This window comes from Sus scrofa, chromosome 4 (genome assembly GCF_000003025.6).
Source record: "Sus scrofa isolate TJ Tabasco breed Duroc chromosome 4, Sscrofa11.1, whole genome shotgun sequence".
Lineage (NCBI taxonomy): Eukaryota > Metazoa > Chordata > Mammalia > Artiodactyla > Suidae > Sus > Sus scrofa.
Genome location: NC_010446.5, coordinates 63,973,766 through 63,994,623, shown reverse-complemented (window position 1 = coordinate 63,994,623; position 20,858 = coordinate 63,973,766). Strand labels below are relative to the sequence as shown.

Below are 20,858 nucleotides of genomic sequence, written 5' to 3'. Positions count from 1 at the left end.
GACCATACCCAAGGGGAAGGATTCAACTCAAAGGGTTCATCAGTAAGAGGATCCATGTTTTAAGGGGAGGAGTATGAAAGACTGTGTAAATATCTTTTCAAATCACTACCAACACATTCAGGAATGGGATACAAAACATAGCAATGCTTCTTTATGATATTCCAAGCAGCTTTTTAAATTAATCATAGGCATATTGGTATATGATATTATGTATAAATAAAATTATATATGTACAGAAATGTGGACATCAAAGAACCCTTACCACAATATCAGTGCCCATATAAAGGTACACTACGGGAGTTCCCGTCATGGCGCAGTGGTTAACAAATCCCACTAGGAACCATGAGGTTGCGGGTTTGATCCCTGGCCTTGCTCAGTGGGTTGAGGATCCAGCATTGCCGTGAGCTGTGGTGTAGGTTGCAGACGTGGCTCGGATCCTGAGTTGCTGTGGCTCTGGTGTAGGCCAGTGGCTACAGCTCCGATTCGATCCCTAGCCTGGGAACCTCCATATGCCATGGGAGCAGCCCAAGAAATGGCAAAAAGACAAAAAAAAAAAAAAAAAAAAAAAAAAAAAAAAAGGTACACTACAGGCTCTACAAATAATAATATTCATGAGGGATGAAGGAGGATGAAAAGAAATGGTCAGGAGACCTTAGAAATGGGATGATGCATCATATGAGAGTCCAAAGGAAATCCTGGACCTATGGACCTGGATCTTCAAACCAAGCCCTTGTTAGGTTCACAAAGATGCTCCATTTCTCCACGGGTCCTCCTGCCCATCCCTTAGAAACCAGCACACATTTAGTCTGGGATGCATAAGCATTATTAACTTTGACTGTCCACTATAATGAAGCACATTACTGGAATCACTTTGTTAGACCAGAAGAGATCTTCTCCTCGATTCTTCATTTTATAAATTCATTTTATAAATGAAGAAAAAAAATGTGGCTCAGAGGAAGGAAATAAGTCAAATCCAGGATGATGGAACAAAATGAGAGACCTTGAAGGGGTTGGGGGTGCAATGGTAGACCCACCTGAAAGTGCAAATGAGAACAAAGGCAGGGGTCTTCTATTTATCTTCATGCGAACATCACCCTGGGGCTCTGTTCTGTGTTGTCTATACTTTCATGCCACAACGACAGAGCTGAACTGCCTGCAAAGCCCCCAAATATCTATTATCCCATCACTCAAAAACAAAGATTACTGTATTTTGGCTATACTGAAATGGCTTTCTCAGAGAAAGACAAATATATGATATCACTTACATGTAGAATATAAAAAGTAGTGTAAATGAATTTATTTGCAAAATAGAAACAGACTCACAGACATACAGACATATGGTCACCAATGGGAAAGGGGGTGAGGGATAAATGGGGAGTTTTATATATAGTAGATGCATAGTACAATAAATAAACTAGATAAACAACAAGGATCTACTGCATAGCACAGGAAACTATCTTGAATATCTCGTAATAAACTATAAAGGAATAGAATTGAAAAAACATAGATGTGCACAAGCATGCACATGTGTGTGTGTATGTTATTTACTGAACTAACTATACTTCAATTTGAAAAAAGAGAGAAATGGCTTTCTTATTCTCGCTCACACTTTTGGTGGCTTTTCATCCTCCCTAACAGAGCTATAAACCAGAAGGTGGTTTTTACTTCTAAGTATTTAATCTGCCCTTCCTATCACCAAAAAAAAAAAAAAAAAAAGTCCCAAAGTCTGTGCCTTTTCCTTGAAAAGAGAGAAGCTAATGCCATCACTGCTCCCTGCTCACATACTTCCCGTTCTGAGCACCATGGCCACTGGGCTCTCAGCTCCTGCACATGAAGGGTGCAGTGAGTCTAGCTGGTCAGGGCCCCTCTTTGCTCTCTTTCCAGCATCAGCCACAAGCAATTTTCATCCTTGTCACACTCTATTTGTTTGATGCACATGGACCAAATGAGCTATCCCAGGACACAAGATGCCGGGCCGCTCAGATAAACAAACGTTTACAGAGTGCACGTAAAGGGCTTGACATGGTGTTTGGCCTTAGAAATATAAACAAGTCACTGTCCTGGCTCTGTAGCAATTTTCCTGTCTAGGTTTTATTCTTCACCTAAAATGCCCAACTGGTAATACAGCCTGGTACCCAATTTGAACTTTGACAGCCAGTCTCTTCCAGACTCTCAGATCACATTCCAACCTGGGCTCTTTGAAGGGGCCCAAACCAGCCTTGGCCATGCAAAAGGAAAGTGTTGCCGTATTCCTTCCAGTGTGGTCTGTGAATGTGTGTCCACTGAAATTCAACTAAGAGGTAGTATCTCACCCCCCTCCAAATCCATTTTAATTACATAACAATGGGAGGTTTTTGAAGCGCCTACTCTGTGTGTGCCTCGCATGGTTGAGACAATGTTAGTAACAGCAACAAATACTGAAACAGCATTTCTTGGCGTTCCCGTTGTGACTCAGTGGCTAACGAATCCGACAAGGAAGCATGAGGTTGCAGGTTCGATCCCTGGCCTTGTTCAGTGGGTTAAGGATCCTGTGTTGCCATCAGCTGTGGTGAAGGTCGCAGACGTGGCTCGGATCCCTGTTGCCGTGGCTCTGGGGTAGGCCGGCAGCTACAGCTCCGATTCGACCCCTAGCCTGGGAACCTCCATATGCCATGGGAGCAGCCCTAGAAAAGGCAAAAAGATAAACAAACAAACAAACAAACAAAAACCCAGCATTTCTTGTATGTCAGGCACCAGCCTAAGGACCTTCACACATAAAACCTCATTCAATCTTCACAGCCACCCTATGATATAAGTTATTATCCTTGTCCCCATCTACAGATGAGGAATACGGCCCCAGGGAGGCACACAGACATGCCAGGTGTCATGGAGCCCGTGAGTATTATAGCTCAAATCAGAACCCAGGGGGCCAGCTCCAGAAACTGTGTTCTTATTCACAAGCTGTCTTTTCTATGTTATTTCTAACCATATATAGAAGATATTATTATTGCTTCTTTACAAATGAGGAAGAACTGAGGCTACGAGAGGTTTAAAAACTTGCCCAAGTGCAGGGCAAAGACTTAAGCAGACATACTTGATTCAAAGTGTCCTGCCTTTTCCAAATAGAATATTCCCCAGACCTTGGCCCTAGTGGCCATATATATTGCTTTACAGGTTTTTAAATTTTGTTTTAATCTGAGTATAGTTGATTTACACTGTTGCGTCAGTTTCTGCTGCACAGCAAAGTAATCCAGGCATACATACATATACATTCTTTTCCCCATACTATCTTCCATCATGGTCTATCCCAAGAGACTGGATATAGTTCCCTGTGCTGTACAGGAGGACCTCACCACTTATCCATTCTAAATGTAATAATTTGCATCTATTCACCCCAACCTCCCAGTCCATCCCACTCCCTCTCTCTCCCCCTTGGCAACCACAAGTCTGTTCTCTATGTCTGTGAGTCTGTTTCTGTTCTGTGGATAGGTTCATCTGTGCCACACTGCTTTACAGTTTACAAAGGGCTTTGGCATTTGATATCTTATCTCTTTATCACAGAGACCCAGCAACACAGTTCTTATTATCTGCATTGATAAAAACAAAAGTGAGGCTTAGAAGTTAAAAGCAGAAAAAACTTTCCGAAGGAGCCATAGTTATATAAGCTGTGACTCAAAACCAGGTTTTCTGATTCCAAGTCAAGATTTTCTTTACTGTGTCCAAGTGCTTTCCATTTTCAAGTTAGTATCTATCTGCTGTGCCCCCATCACAGTCTGTTTAAACCCAACTCTAGGCTTTACTCTCTGAGACTGAGAATGCAAAGCATTGCTACCGTCAGATGAAGAGAGAGAAGAGAAACTAGTTTCTTAGGGATCCAGCTTGTAACTAACAGTTGTAACAAAAACCTTAAGTCATTAGGAAAGAATTATATATATGTATGTATATATAGAGAGAATTATATATATATATGATAATAGATATTTCCATCAAGATGATTAGCATGTAGGTGATTGTAGGTCAAAGGCTAAATCTTCCACCTGTAAGATGATGAGTACGACTAAAACTGTGGTTTCAAACTGGTGCCTCTATGAGTTTCAAACTGGTACCTCTGGGCATTTCTTGAAGGTTCATGGTGGGCACCTATTGGACAACCTGTCCATTCCCTTCTCTAGGCATCAGTTGCAGAATTAAGACTTATGCAGGACCAAGTGAAGTCTGTCTTTCTGCAGGATGGATGGTTCAGTAACATGTCAACCATGGTTGGCAGGCAGCCAGCACTATACAAGGGGAGAACAAAGGCCAGTCTATAGAGAGAAAAAGGACTGGAGTTCCTGCTGTGGCACAGTGGGTTAAGGATCTGGTGCTGCCACAGCGTAGGTTGCAGCTGTGGCCCATATTTGATCCTTGGCCCAGGAATTTCCATATGCTGTGCGTCTTGCTGAAAAAGAAAAAAAGGAAGAAAGAAAGAAAGAAAAAGAAGAAGCAAACTGAAGAAAACGTGAAGAGAAAAAAATAGAAGGAAAACTGTTTGAATTTCCTTTCTTAAGATTTTTCTTTTGTTTGCTTAAACCAGCTCATGGTAAGTTCCATTACTTACAAGCAAATAAACTAGAGTTACTCAAAAGTGCTGAGATGATGGGATGGCTAGGCCTATTGGATTGAAGGGTCACATTCTCCTTAGGCTTTGTTATGGATTGAATTGCACACACACACACACACACACACACACACACACAGAGTATGCTGAAGTCCTAATCCCCAGTATCTGCGACTGTGATCTTATTTGTAAAAAGGGTCTTTATAGATGTTATCAAGTTAAGATGAGGTCATTAGGTTGGCCATTAATCCAGTACAACTTCTTATAATGTCTTATAAGAAGAGAAGAGACAGACTTGAGGCAGGGAGACTGCCATGTGACGATATAGCAGAGATCAAAGTGCTGTAGCTGCAAACCAAGGAATGCCATGGATTGTTATGTCCAGAAGCTAAGAAGAAGCAAGAAAGAATTCTCCATAGCTTGAGAGAAAGTCCTGCCAACACCTTAAGTTTGGACTTCTAGCCTCTGGAGCTGTGAGACAACAAATTTCTGTTTTTCGCTTTTCTTTTTTGGCCACCCCACAGCATATGGAGTTCCCGGGCCAGGGGTCAGATCTGAGATGCAGTTGTGGTAACACTAGATCCTTCACCCACTTAACCCACTGTGCCAGGCATGGGATTGAACCCATGTCCCAGTGCTCCAGAGACACTGCCGATCCCAGTGCACCACAGTGAGAACTCCAAACTTCTGTTATTTAAACCTACAATGAAACCTAGTTTATTGCACTTTGTTATAGCAGCCAGATGGAATTAATATAGGCGTCCAATTAGATGCTGCTTTTTTTTTAAAGGAAACTACTGAGTTCTCTATTTTTTGATTAAGGTTATCTAAAAATCTCACTCATGTAAAATATCTCAGAGTTCCTGCTGTGATGCAGTGGGTTAAGAATCTGACTGCAGTGGCTCAGGTCACTGTGACCATGTGGGTTCGATCCCCAGTCCGGCGCAATGGGTTAAGGTTCTGGCATTGCCACAGCTGAGACATAGGTCGAAGCTGTGGCTCAGATTAAATCCCTGGTCCAGGAACTTGCATGTGCCATGGATGAGCCAAAAAAAAAAAAAAAAAAAAAAAATCTCATTCACAGTAAAGCTGAATAAATAAAATCCTGATTTAATTTCTAATTTCCCAGTTAATCTGACTACAGAGATGTACTCTCCTTAGGTGACTACTTACAGTAACCTCTGCAAAATAGTGCTCTTCTTTCTGTTTAAAATAAATATTTAATTTTTCCATTTTGGCTAAAAGTCACTTTTCATTTTTAGAATGTCCAAATATAGGAATAAGGTACATACATATTTTAGTTCATGGTTTTCTTGCAAAATCCAGCATCTCAGCAAAAACTGTTGTTAGCATTTCCAATTCCTGCAATTTAGAGGACACACAGGAAGTATACTTATGAAAATATGATGAAGCCCTAAAATATAATTATTCTGAAAACCTCTAAAATATTACCATCTGAAGTTTTTGTACTAAAAGTAAATTAACTATCTACCCCTTATTTTTAAAAATGCTCCTCATAGAGTCTCAGGAGATGTGATTCCTTGCACAGCTGATGGCATAACCAAATAGATGCAGTGCTTCCATTTATAATACCTGGCACTGGTATAATAGCTGCATTTAAATTTTTTTTATTGTGAACCTAAAGGTGGCCAGATAATTTTTTATCCATGACCACATTTTCGAGCGATATTTACAAGAAAAGTACTTTTGACTTATATTGTATTTTACAGTTATCAAAGAATGGAATTCATGATGTACAAAATCATCATTTTTTTTTAATTTTTTGCTTTTGAGGGCCACACCCATGGCATATGGAGGTTCCCAGGGTAGGGTGCAGCTGCCAGCCTACACCACAGCCACAGCAACACCAGATCCTTAATTCACTGAGCGAGGCCAGGGACCGAACCTGCAACCTCATGGTTCCTAGTCGGATTCGTTTCTGCTGCGCCACGATGGGAACTCCCAAAATCATTATTTTAAATGAGGTAAATATTATCATCTCTGTTTTTATAGTGGAAAAACTGATGCTTGGAAATCCACCACAGGTCATACAATTAGTAAAAATTAAAACCAAGTCTTCTGACTCTGAATCTAAAATGTAGTTTTCAGGATGCCAGGATTCTGGCTAAGTCAGACAGGAGTTTTAACTTACGGCACCGTGGGTTTTTAACTGCAAGGCTCATAGCTTTCTAAGGAAAACACAGTGATTTATTTTTTAATTCATTTTTTGAAGAGCTAGTAGATGCTTTTTTTATCTTGACATAATTTCCCTCTAGAAATCCTGAGAAACAAAAGAAATCGAAAGATACATCCACAGCTTGGCTCTTAGGTGCCTGTGTTTCAGAGGTGTTTTACCTCGGAGAGGCCAGCACTGACCTACAGGGACAGAGTGGAGCTCTATGCATCTAAATGCAACTCCACCAGAGGTATGGCTAGTGCAACGGTCAGAATTATGACCAATATGATGTAAACCCTCCTCTCCTTTCAGCAAGTTCAGGAGGCCACAAAGCCCTCAAAATCACATGCATGACTTCTTCCTAGATGCAAAACACATGGAAAATTCCAGAATAAGAAGAGTAGGATTTCTGAAATCAAGGTTTTGCCCAATGCTATATCTCCTTAGGATCAACATGAGGAGCCACCTCACTTGTCACATGAATGATGCATTTCCAAAGCACCACTATGGTCAAGGTGTATATCCTAGGAATATCGGGGGGTACAATATACTCTTGTGTTTACTCTGAATCTATCAACTTTTTCTAAGAAAAACACTGAAAGACAGATGTGGTGAGCAAAGGACAGTGCCATGCATGTTCGGAAGCATAAGCACTCTGGTATCAGGTCTCCTTTTAATCGTTCAGTTTTCTGAGTTCCTATTGCCTTCAGCCATGTTCTAGGTCCTCTTCCCATCTTGAGCTTGTTTCCCCACCTTCCTAAGGAAAGAAGAAATCTGAGAGCCAAAGAAAGTGAGTGTGGAGGAGCCCCCCACCCCCACCATCCCAGGCCCTCCGCACAGGGGCCTTTGGAAAGACCTCATGTCCTCTGTGGCTGAGTAGGCAGGGCCAAACTGCTGGAAACACAAACAGCTTCTGCAGTGCCCAACGCTGTTGGTCCTTGAGAAACATCCTCCCTAGGTTGCTATTTTTGAGACAGCCAAGTATCTTTCAAGAATAAAACTGCTTCACTCTCCACGTGACCAAACACCTCAAAATGATATGTAACGAGATGGCCCCCCAAAACACATCTTTTTGTTAGGAGGGGCAAAAACATTTTGTTTTATCTTGTTCTTCTTTTGGCCATATCCGAGTCCTGTGGAAGTTCCCCGGGCCAGGGATCAAACCCCATGCCACAGCAGCGACCCAAGCCATTGTAGTGACAATGCTAGATCCTTCACCTGCAACGCCACAAGACAACTCCAAAAAATGTAATCATTATATTCTTTACCTCTTTTTTTTTTAACTTGTCTCAAATCTTAATTTCTTAAGTCTTCAGGGAGAATGGGCAGAATATAACATCTGAAAAGAAATATTATCTGCAGCCTTTATTTACAGATACTATTAAATCCGTGAGTGATTCACCCAACATTTCAACTCACATCAATGTAAGGAGCAGAGTTACACAAAAGGAGGCAGTAGGTAGGAAGTCATACGTACATTTCTTTTCCATTTATTTTATGTGCACTACGAAACTATCTTTCATGTAATAAGAAAATCAAATATCACAGGCCCATAACAGGAGGTGGAAAGAACAAACAAACAAATTAAATGTGTTAAGGGTGCTTTTCCTGTGTAGGGTGAAAGCTACACCATACAGAATGATCTCGAAGTGCTTTGTGTGAATTACCTCACAAGATGATTTAGGAGATCCATAAAATACACTCTGTAATTGCATATAGTATGGCTGCAAAAGTACCTTGATAGCACTTGACCCTTCATTATTAAAATCCTAATCCATTAGCAGTTACTGCTTATTGCATAACAACCAGTAGGTCTTGTAAAACACACATTTACAGGAACCGCAACAGCATTACTAAAGATCACACTTCAGGTTTGTAATAATTCTATGGTGAACAAAGCTGAGCTACAAAACCACAGGTCTAAAAGCATCATAACTGATCAGAGACCTTCAAAGACAAAGTCACATAATGCCACCCTATTTCCATGTTGCTTTGGAAATTTCCCAAGGAAACAACTTTAATTTCCTGAAACAGGCTTTCTTAACACTAAAATTCATTGACTTTTTCAAGTTCTAAATCACTCAAAGGTTGTTGAGAAGATAACCTCTAACTGGGAATATTCATTTATGAGCCAAAGGAAGCTTCCTGATACAAACCCGAAGAAAATTTCTGAGCCCTTTCTCTTCTGCTCACAAGATAAACAAACAAAATAAAACCTAAGAGACCGAAGGTTCTTAATTTAAAGGCCATTCCAGAGTTTATCAAACTGTGAAATTACACATTAAAGATACAGGCACACAACACACACACACACACACACACACACACACACACGTATTCATAAAGAAACACATACAAAACAATCCAAACTTAGACATGAATTTCAAGTTTCATGAGACAAATACATGTTTTCCCTAAGGCAAAGGAAAACGTAAGTTTAAAAATTATGTTATACATGCTGGTATAATTAATAGTGAAAGTTGGCTTTTTCCTCTAGAAACCTATGTTTGATAACTGATAGCTTTAAGAAAGATATAAATTAGATTAGGCTGATGAAGCAGTGTACTCCTTAATTCATAACCTTAAAAATCATTAAAAATTGGTACGGAGCTTTTGAGGAATTTCCAGACACTCAAGTTACAACAAAAATAGTAATTACGATTTTAAGAGTAATAACTCTTGCCTTTGGCCTGACATTCTGTTTACTTACAGACTGTCCATTTATCCCCCGGGGGTCTTCCATTGAAGATTTCTTCTTCTGAATTATATATGGGCTATTAGCTACACACTGCTTCAAAGGGTTCCAACAGCCCGGCACCTGTGAAGAACAGAGCATCGAGCAGCCGTATTAATTGCGTGGCATGAAATTAAGAGCTGATCTTTTCATCTGCAGCTTTCCACTTACTAGCATGTATACACAAGTCAAGAATGCTTACCTTCACTGCATGAATCTTTAAAATAAATATTATGGGCTCACTGTTTATCACAATTTACATGAGCCAAATGTGGCCAAATTATAGCTCAGTGTGTCAGCTGTCAGCAGCTGCAGCCCAAGGAGAAAAAAAAAAAAAAAAAAAAAAGGATGGAGAGGGCAGCTAGAGAGCTTTCCACACACATTATTTTTGAGCCAACATTACAAGAGCCTTTTTTTTCTCTTTTTCTTTCTTCTTTTTGAATTTGGTTTCTCTATGCTATCTATCAACGTCAGCTGTACCACAATGCAAAGAGGAAATACTAACAAAGAAATATGATTGTAGTCTGAGCAAGGATGAAAGAGAGAAACCTAGAGCTGAGTGTTTTACCCTCAGGGCAAGGATATTATTATACTATTTCTCAGCAAGTTTACATTAGGTCACAGTTTCACGGTTGATCAACCCTGAACTTTCAGAGACTCAACACCTCCAAGAAGTCTGGGGTTTGGGGATGCTTCGAGACATGGACAATAAATGTAGTATTTGGAAATATGTTCTAAGTTTAACTATCTTCAAAAAAAAGACAATCACATAACCTTCTAGCTGCCCATTCTCATTTCCCAAGTCTCAGATTAATTTTCATTCTCATCTCAAGGGAGGAACCAAAGAAATTCTCAGATTTTCTTGCTTTCTTTCTTAGCAAAAGACATTCTACATGCCTCACATCGACTTCAACACAGGTATTCAGAGACATGTAAATTTAAGTAAAAAACAAAATTAGACATGAGCTTCATATCACCAAGATAAAATGACAGAACAGAGAGCATGCAGTAGGGTAAACTTTAGTATCCCTTCTTATAAAGGTACTGGGACTTCTGCATGTTAGCATGTAGGAACACCACCATGCAGCAGAAGTCAAGAGATCTGAATTCCAGTCCTGACTTGCCACTAACTAGTTGAATGACCTTGGGCAAAGAATTTAGGCTCCCTGAGCCTTAGTGTTATCATCTTTGAAATGGGGGTTCTCAACTGGATCATATCTCATCTTTTAGACGTATAATTTAATGAAAGGGTGCATTTACACACATAATTGTCAGGTAAAACATTCCAAGCTTGGGTCATTTGGGATGTAATTTTGAGAGGCCAGATGAATTCTCACTTAGGATTTTTTGCTCACAATGATCAAGACTGGAAAACGCATGCCTTATCCACTGTTAACACAAAAGTGATGCTTCTGCTTCTTGGATGACCTATGACTCCTAACAAACTAGCTCCTAAAATCTGAAGAATCCTCATTAAAGCAGAGTGTTCCTGTAATTTTAAACATGAACAATTTCATAATTTCAGGTTAAGAGTAAATACAAAGCACACAGAAGGATTTATGGTCTGCTAACCCAAGGAAACACAATATTGACCACTGTTTTTAGAACTGCACAAAACGTCTGAGCTAAATCTTAAAATCCACCGGCATTGCCTTCAGAAGATTTCTTACATAATTAGGGAAAAGATATTACAGCAACTAGATTTTTTTTTCATTGCTTATGTTACTCTCTGGAGGCACGTTAAGTTTTCCAGGCTGTAAAAGTAGCATTTTAAAATAATGATAATAATTCTGCCTTAAACCGGTAAAAACGCTTTACAGTTGACAAAGCACTTTCACATAAATCGCCCACAGTGCACCTATATGTGGTGAGACAAAGTCCAGTCTCATTCCTCACAGAAGGGGGCAGGCCCAAGACAAAGCCCCCTCTGATTTCCCCTAAATTCCCATCCTCTCCATACCTGTCCCGCGAACACATTTCAATCAAAGTCTGTATATTTGATATTTCAGGATTATTTCCCATGTGTTTCTTTTCCACATTTCCACATTGAACTTACTGAACAGTTTAAGGTATTAAGAATGGTCAAGTTACATGAGCATGAAAGGTATTTCGTTCGTAATTTTATTTCTTCTGAAGATGAAACTATTCTGTACTAAATACCATGTTTGTTATTGTTTCCTGGGCTAAAAAGAAAAGACTGAGATTATTGAGAAGCTGAAAGAGTCAGCATTCATCTGGTTCAGGTAGATGTCTCCACTAAGAAAGACTACTACTCAGAAATAAAAAAATCACAGAGACCTATGGACTTTATTTACAAATCCTCCCTGCTTGCTAAATCAGCATAGTTGTTTCCAGATTTCTACATGTCAATCCAAACCATGAAATATATGCCATGACTGGGTCTACTGATATTTAGGAGCCTGGCTCTGGTAAACCCTTAATTCCTTTGTTGGACTTGATCTTTCATGGTTTATAAATAAGCCTGCCCCCCATTATAGCACTTATCTAATGGGACTATAATTATTTCTCTGTTTCCCCCACAAGATTGTAGCTCCACAAGAGCTAGGACCATGCCTTCCTCTCTTGTGCTGGTCACATATGGCACTCATTAAAGAATTTGAATGAATGAATGAATGAATGGATATTACTGATACATGACAATTTTTGAATACATGTAAACTTTTTTTTGAGCTAGAATTAGATGGGCAGTTAAATGGTGGTGCTATCATTCAATCAACTTAAAAATGATTCATCAGGAGTTCCCGTCATGGCACAACGGAAACAAATCCGGCTAGGAACCATGAGGTTGTGGGTTCCATCCCTGGCCTCGCTCAGTGGGTTAAGGATCCAGCATTGCCATGAGCTGTGGTGTAGGTCGTAGATTCGGCTCAGATCCGGCTTTGCTGTGGCTGTGGCATAGCCTGGTGGCTACAGCTCCAATTAGACCCCTAGCCTGGGAACCTCCATATACCATGGGTGTGGCCCTAAAAGGATAAAAGACTAAAAAAAAAAAAAAAATTCATCAAATTTTATGTCTTGAACATTTGTTCAAATGCCCAAAGAGAGAGGCTCAGGCAAAAACAGGTTAATTGATTCCTGTCTCTATCTACCTGCTCACCTGCATATTACACACCTAGGGAGTAGCTATTCATAAAACTATACAAACCTATAGAGTACTTAGGGGTGAACTTCAAAGGGACTTTGTTTCAACCAAGGAGTTGTTCCTAGGAAGAAAAGAAGTAGGACAATGTCCAAGGAGGTTGATCTAGGTATAGGATGGGGAGGAGAGTTCTACACTGATGGAAGGATCAGTGGGATGAAATTTGTTTGCACAGATTTATGGAGCAGTATAGGCAGTATTAAAAGTAGCCTTAGGAAACAACCTAAATGTCCACTGACAGATGAATGGATTATAAAAAAAAAGTCATACATATACACAATGGAATACTACTCGGCCATAAAAAAGAAAAAAAATAATGCCATTTGCAGCAACATGGATGCAACTAGAGAGTCTCATACTAAGTAAAATAAGTCAGAAAGAGAAAGACAAACACCATATGATATCACTGATATGTGGAATCTAAAATATGGCACAAATGAACCTTCTACAAAACAGAAACAGACTCACAGACATAGAGAATAGACTTGTGGTTGCCAAAGGGGAAAGGAGGGAAGTGGGATGGACTGGGAGTTTGGGGTTAACAGATGCAAACTATTAGATTTTGAATGGATACCCAGTGAAGTCCTACTGTACAGCACAGGGAACTATACCTCTTGTGATAGAACATGATGGAAGATAATATGAGAAAAAGAATGTATAAATATATACAACTGGGTCGCTTTTCTGTACAGCAAAAAATGATGCAACATTGTAAATCAACTATATTTTAATTAAAAAATTTAAATATCCTTATATGGCAGGATGCCATAAGCCTGTTGGTGGTTGCCAATCCATACACCCATCCCAACACTTACCATGCCAAAGCAGGGAACTGGGTTAATTACCCACTTGTGCATTTACCTCCAAAGGCCAAACACTTTATTTACCCACTCCTGTGTCAACTATTTGGTACCTACCAGAAGTTGGAGGGGGGGGAGGGCTTGGAGTTGTACAAAATGGAAGGCCATCTATTACCCACTCAAGTGAAAGTTCCCTAAGAAAGAGAAAAGGGACAGAGAGAAGTCTTGGGCTTCCGCTGGCCAAATTCAGCATCCCTGAGTCAGCGATCCACTCTGAGCACAAAGGAAAAGTCTGGGAGCCTCTTCCTAGAATGTATTTCACTAACTCCTTAAGGAGGAAGAAAAGATCAGCAGAACAAAACAGTGAGAAAAAGCTGCATGGCTGGGTACACATTTAACTACATACAGCCTGACTCTTTGTATTTGCTAGTTGCCTGAGGCTGCCTAGGAAGATGCACTTTCAGGACAGACACTGGTAAGCAACCCCTTCCATGGCCACCGAAGCCCAAGGGTGACAGGGTAGGGGCACCCGCAGCTCAAGGTGGTAGAGCTCTTGACTTGCATTCACAGCCCCAGGCCAGATGTTCACTTTGGCAGCTGCTGCTGAGCAGAAGAGAGGAGGTGGCAAGAGGAACAGTGAGAAGCATCCCGGGCAAGGAAGAAACAGGGTTTACTAGCCTGGTCTGAATTGATCTTTTGCCTTCTCCCATTCCAATCTCCTGGACCGTTGATGAAACACCATGGAAAAGCAAGCTCTGGTACACAGTCTCTCCCCAACACACGATAAATAGAAGCCTTAGGAACTTCCTTATATTTGTCACTCTTGGCAGAGTGGGGTGGGAAGGGGCTAAAATTAGTGTAGACATACTAGCAAATTCATAATGGCAAATAAATGTTAGACTTATACTCTGATAAAATAGACTCTATAGAAAACATTAAATCGAGCCTACAATCTGACAAATCTTACAATCACACAAAATCCCCTTTGGGAGCCCATAGGCATTACAAAATTGCACCCTTGGTATGACATTACAATAATACCTATAGAGTTCAGAGGTGCATATTTGGAAGTGATATTTTATGCCCTACTGCAACTAACAAGCTTATTAATTGTTAAAATACAGAGCAGTTCTAAACACAGAAACTTTAACATATGTGAGATGAAACACCTGTGCATTCCTGCTATAATTTAAACTCTCCCTGGAATGACAATTTTTCTCCTCAATTCTACAAACAGCCTTTGCGACTTAAAAAAAAAAGACTCAAGGAGTTCCCGTGGTGGCGCAGTGGTTAACGAATCCGACTAGGAACCATGACATTGCGGGTTCGGTCCCTGCCCTTGCTCAGTGGGTTAACGATCCGGCGTTGCCGTGAGCTGTGGTGTAGGTTGCAGACGCGGCTTGGATCCCGCGTTGCTGTGGCTCTGGCATAGGCTGGTGGCTACAGCTCCGATTAGACCCCTAGCCTGGGAACCTCCATATGCCGCGGAAGCGGCCCAAAGAAATAGCAAAAAGACAAAATAAATAAATATCCTGTGAACAGTAAAGCGGCCCAAAGAAATAGCAAAAAAAAAAAAAAAAAAAAAAAAAAAAAAAAAAAAAAAGACTCAAGAGCTTTGAACCTCAAGTTTTCTGAGTTCTATAAAATCTATATTCACCACTCCACATACACACTGCCTATTCTTTTCCACTCATTGGTTAAAGCTTGGCATTGATAAAATAAGCAATAACACCTCACCTTACCTGTAAATGTTATCTTAATTTTATACAAACATCCCAACTGCTGTCTGATCAAAAGATTGGGAGATGTGGGAGTAAGTGTGCAAGTTACAGAAGCATGAAGCGGACAGAAAAAGGGTTTAGTTAGGCAGGTGCATGGGACAAACTTTCTAGACTGAAGAAAAATAAGGTGGGAGTGGAGGTGGGGATTACAATGCTCGGGAAGAAAATAATCTTTAAAAAAATTGTATACATCACATAGATTTTTCCCGCTGGTTGTGAAAAATGGGGTAGAGTTTAGATGACAAAGAAATCATCTCTAATGAACCAGAGACCCATCAGACACTGTTAACAACTTGTGGCTCCTTGGATGAAAGAGTATTTGCATTACAACACACCATCGCTTTAATCTTTGCCTGCTCACCAAGTGTTGAGTTTTCCAACATTCCTGAGAAGCAGAAGGAAACCAGTGGTTGAACATTGCTTTGTAGAAAAGAAAAGGGCTATTCTGAACGTTGTCCCCAGAAGATTACAAGTGCAGATTGAATAAACATATCAAATCAAGGGGTCTTTTAGAAAATTTACAAACAGAAGCCGGCAGTGAAATGAACCATTGGATAAATGACCTCCAGAGACTTATTCAACTAAGGATTCCAAGGCTCTAGAAACCACGAGCCGCTGTGTCTCAAGGTGACCTCTTCTTTGCTTTCCTCACCTTCCAAAGAAATTTGGTTCTATCAAGGAAAACGGGAATTGGGCATGCCCAGGTGAGTCAGAGTCAGAAACCTGATTCTCACTGAAACTCTCCCATCGTTGGAAGGACCACATCCCAACCACAGAAGCCATTAATGAAAAACAACTTCGGCTCTACATTGGTGAAAGTCTTCTACAGCTGGAGATGTGGTTTCTATAGAAATAAATGTCGACACCAATTTGCTTTTATAGCTTTTCCACTGATTTACTGGTACTTCTGTTTTAAAATGTTAAGTATGAAGCCTGTCTATTCTTTTATAGGCCTTCTAAATAAATATGACCAAATTTCTGCTCCCACCACATGCAACTTCCTTCTGTCTTCAGAGGAGGAATCTAAGGCAAGAAGACAACCAAATGAGCTGACACTGATTAGGAAAATGATGACATGTGTTTACTCAGTAACTATAGATGAATTCTGTTTTCAAGAGTGTTAGACCTGCACATTATTTTAATGTAGTACTTTCTGCACGAACCATATTAACAAAACTCTAAACACACCCATAATTACATCCACCCAACTTGTCTCTATGCATACATAATTTTATATAGCTATAATCATAGAAAGCCTTCATGCCTGTGTTTTTTTGGTTTCTCTTAACATCATTTCATAAGCACTTTACAGTCTCTACACTTATCATTTTTAGTGCCCATGTAATATTCCACCAGAGAGGTATTCCTATAAATTGGGACCGTTGGGTTTTTGTTTTTTGTTTTTCCACTCTCACACTTCAGCATAAAACACTTCAACGTCTTTAGTCAACATATTTTTTTCCTTCTTTTTAATTATTGCTTTAAGGATAAATTCCAAACAATCTAATTACAGGATCAAAAGGTATAAAAGCTTAAAAGTAATCATTCTATTCAAGTGAGGTCAAATTCACTTATTCAGATTTTTCTCTCATACAACACTCTCCCTAGTGGAAGGATGAAACAGAATTCATATTTTTTAAATATTCAAATAAAGTAGCTACAAAGGAATCTGTAGTCTCAACAATATCCCCTATATCAGAGGTTAGCAAATGTTGTGTTTACGGAAAACTTTTGAATACTAAAAACTATGTAGGACATTTGAAAGCCTTCTCTAAATCACTGGTATAGGCTGTTGCTGTACCAATAAACACAGGCACAGTTAGCACCCACTCAGGACTTGCTCTCTCTTTCACTCAGCATTGCTCTTCAAATGGAATCTGCTCTCATAAACTCAAGACAAAAAGTCAAAATGGGGAACTATACTCAGTATTTTGTAATGCCCTATAAAGGAATAGATTCTGACAAAATAGATATATATGTATATATAACTGAATCACTTTGCTATATACCTGAAACTAGTACAACATTGTAAATCAATTATACTTCAATTTTTAAATATCTAAAAAAAGTCTTTATACTAAAAAAAAAAAAAAAAAAAAAAGTCAAGGAATTTCCATTGTGGTTCAGTGGGTTAAGAACCCAACGCAGTGTCCATGAGCATGTAGACTTTATCCCTGACCTCGCTCAGTGGGTTAAGGATCCGGTGTTGTTGCAAGCTGCAGTGTAGGTCACAGATGCGGCTGGGATCTGGTGTCACTGTGGCTGTGGTGTAGGCCGTGGGCTGCAGCTCTGATTTGACCCGCTAGCCTGGGAGCTTCCATAGGCTGCAGGTGTGGCTGCAAAAAGAAAAAATAACTAGATAAAAATTTAAAAAATTTTAAAAGGTCAAAACACATTCCAGTGCATATGGGATCTTTTACCACTACTTTCTTGTTTTATCTTCAGGTGGTTAAACCACCATGTCACATGACTCAGGTAGCTGAGTCTGACAGCCATGGTCATAAGTTCTACTGCAGCACAGAAAAAGTGAATGCTGTTGACCAGTGATACTTGGTGGCACACTCTTGAGGGACCTGGGGAACAGTCATGTGCTATAACTGCACAATGCTCGAGGACCAGCGGGCTATAAATCTTATATACAATGAGGAAATTCAGCACCTAAGAGAGGATAATCTAAAACGTATCACACATGAGAAACTTCACTAAAATTTCACCAAGCTGGGGTACTAATTTTGCTGCATCTGCTGATTCTGGGGCATTGCTCGTCCTCCACAGATGTTGTTTGTACACGGTGTATCACAGAAATGGTTTCTCAGCCTACCAAGACTACCATTTAGTTTTAAAATAACTTATGGGAGTTCCTGTTGTGGCTCAGCAGGTTACGAACCTGACTGGTATCCATGAGGATGCAGGTTTGATCCCTGGCCTCATGCAGTGTGTTAAGGATCTGGTGTTACCATGAGCTGTGATTAAGGTCGCAGATGTGGCTTCGATCCAGCATTGCTGTGGCTGTGGTGTAGGCCAGCAGTTGCAGCTTCAATTCGACCCCTAGCCCGGGGACTTCCATATAGTGCAGGTACAGCCCTAAAAAGCAAAAACAAAAAAAACCCAAAAACATAAAATAACTTATGCTCTAGAACTATGCATAGCAAACTGAAGTGGGTTCTACTACTCAGTGGATGTTTGTTGCTGTCCAAATAATTTTAAGTGATGAATGGTCTTACTTTATTCAAAAGAAAACGGGATCTGAAATATCTATTCCCTTTACCTTTACACAGAAAGTTCCACCATCGCAAACCACTGAAGATGTTGCAAATACATCACAAAAACTCATCCACAGGGATGGAAAGCGGAAGAATGATGGCCTAAAGCCACTCCCCATGGAGGAGATGGGGGTGGGGAGAGGTTTGACGGAGTGCAGGGAACTTTTGGGGGTATTAAAAAGTGTTCTATATTTTTTTCTTTTTTTGGCCACACAGCGGCATATGAGTTCCTGAGCCAGGGATCAGATCTGAGCTACAGTTGTTTTTTTGTTTTTGGGTTTTTTTTTTTTTTTTTTTTTGTCTTTTTGCCATTTCTTGGGCCATTCCTGCGGCACATGGGAGGTTCCCAGGCTAGGGGTCTAATCGAAGCTGTAGCTGCCAGCCTACGCCAGAGCCACAGCAACACGGGATCCGAGCCACGTCTGCTACCTACACCACACTGAGGTACAGTTTTGACCTATGCTGCACCTGCAACAATGCCCGATCCTTCACCCACTGTGCTGGGCTGGGAGCGAACCTGTGTCCTGGCACTGCAGAGACACTGCTGATCCTGTTGTGCCACAGCGCGAACACAGAAGTGTTCTATATCTTGACGGTATCAGTTACATGGGTGTACATCATTGTCAAAACTCACTGAACTACACACTTCATAAAGTTGATTATTTATGTGCCATGATTCATATTTCTTATCAATTGCCAAACTCTTCCCCCACCCCAACCCCAGTACCATTAATGAAGCCGCAACGGTGTTAAAGAGTGACTGCCTTCTTTATCCAGGCTAAGTTTTTGCCCCTCCAAGTCAAATATGACATTAATGCTGATTTTTTTTTTTTTTTTCCTTTGGTGGCTGCAGCCCATGGCATATGGAAGTTCCCAGGCTAGGGGTGGAACACAAGCTACAGCTGCCAGCCTAGGCCACAGCCACAGCAACTTGGTATTCAAACCGCATCTACAAACTTCACCACAGCTCACAGCAATGTGGGATTGCCGACCCACTGAGCGAGGCCAGGGATCGAACCCTCATCCTCATGGATACAAATCGGATTGGTTTCTGCTGAACCACAACAAGAACTCCCTAATGCCGAACTTTATCCAGATGTTCATCCCCCAACACCTGCATCTTTAAGGCAGGTGCCATTTATTCCTGCTTGACTGCTTAACCCACAGTAAGTTCAGCTGTCAAGAACAGAAAAGTAGTTGTATTTATAAAAATAAAGTGAAAACATATTTCTCAGACTCTTCTGTCATTTCTTTTTCTTTTGCTGCTAAAATTCAAAGGCCATTTTAACCATGGATGGAGGCAGAGACGTCAACATCCAGCTCATCAGGGAAGGTATTTACTACAAGAGGTCCAGTTTCCTCGTTAGACCTTAGAATGAATGCACATTACATGTGGAGGAAAGGAGCAGCTGGGGAATAACTGCCTCCCTGCCCCCTTCCTTACCTTTGACAATCACAACCAGAGTCAGGCCAAGCAATTTCCTCATTTCCTGGATGCTGACTCTTTACTTTGAGCCCCGTCTTGACCAGAGTAGGAACTGATTGATGCAGAATACGACTGCAGGACAGCAGACTCAGAGGCCAAAATGCCGAAAATAAAGACGGTAATGGAGAAAGCATTAAGCTGTCAGAAAAGAGGCACTGACTCGGGGTTTCTTGGGATTCTACTCTTTCCTTAACATCAAAGCACCATGTACATTAGAGCAAAAACTAGAAAAGTTTAAGAAAGCCGTCTCCCCTGGATTCACTAAGAAAACAGCTAATGGGTGGTTTGTGATGGGAATTTACATGGTGGGCAAAGTTGTGATGGGGCCACAGAAGGAAGTGGTGGGATCCAAATTCCATCCAGGGCAGGAATCACCTGAAACCTCCTTGACAGAGAGCCAACTTGCTTCTGCACAAACATTTCGGGGAATGAAAATTCACCACCTTGGCAGGCCACGTGGTCGACAGCTGGAAGGCTTAAGCTCTAGGAGGTTTCCCCTTATACGGAGCTGAAATAGACTCATCAAAACCTTCTCTTCTGGGGTCACTTTTTCTTCTGCACAAACATAAATGTATATTAATGTGCTCCTGATATAAAAGAGTCCTTGAAACATCTGAAGAGGAGGATGTTATTTTCCTAAGATTACAATGAAATCTCCTCTCTAGGCCCCAAATGTAATTACCTGTTTTTCTAGAAATAAGGGACAACTTGCTGCGCTCCCTGTGCCCCCTAAAGAACATGCCTGTTGGTCGGTGGCCTCTGGATCCAAACACCACTAGCAGTTACAGAGTTTAGGGATACCCAAACGCTTCTGCAAATGACCTGTCTTCAAATCATAATCCCTCTGTTCTGTATTTGGGGAATCAATTCATCCCTGTGAAA

The 20,858-nt window shown here is 40.6% G+C and overlaps 1 protein-coding gene across 8 annotated transcripts in view; it reads right to left on the bottom strand.

Annotated features, from left to right (window-relative positions):
* The window catches only part of EYA1 (EYA transcriptional coactivator and phosphatase 1), a 357,169-nt gene that overhangs the window by 333,484 nt on the left and 2,827 nt on the right, over window positions 1-20,858 (bottom strand). For all 8 annotated transcript variants that reach the window (XM_021089240.1, XM_021089251.1, XM_021089242.1 and 5 more), the window contains one exon: window positions 9,463-9,570. In XM_021089240.1, the coding sequence (XP_020944899.1) occupies window positions 9,463-9,495 (33 nt within the window). In that variant the 5' untranslated portion in view covers window positions 9,496-9,570. Of the gene's footprint in view, window positions 1-9,462; window positions 9,571-20,858 lie in introns of those variants that run through there.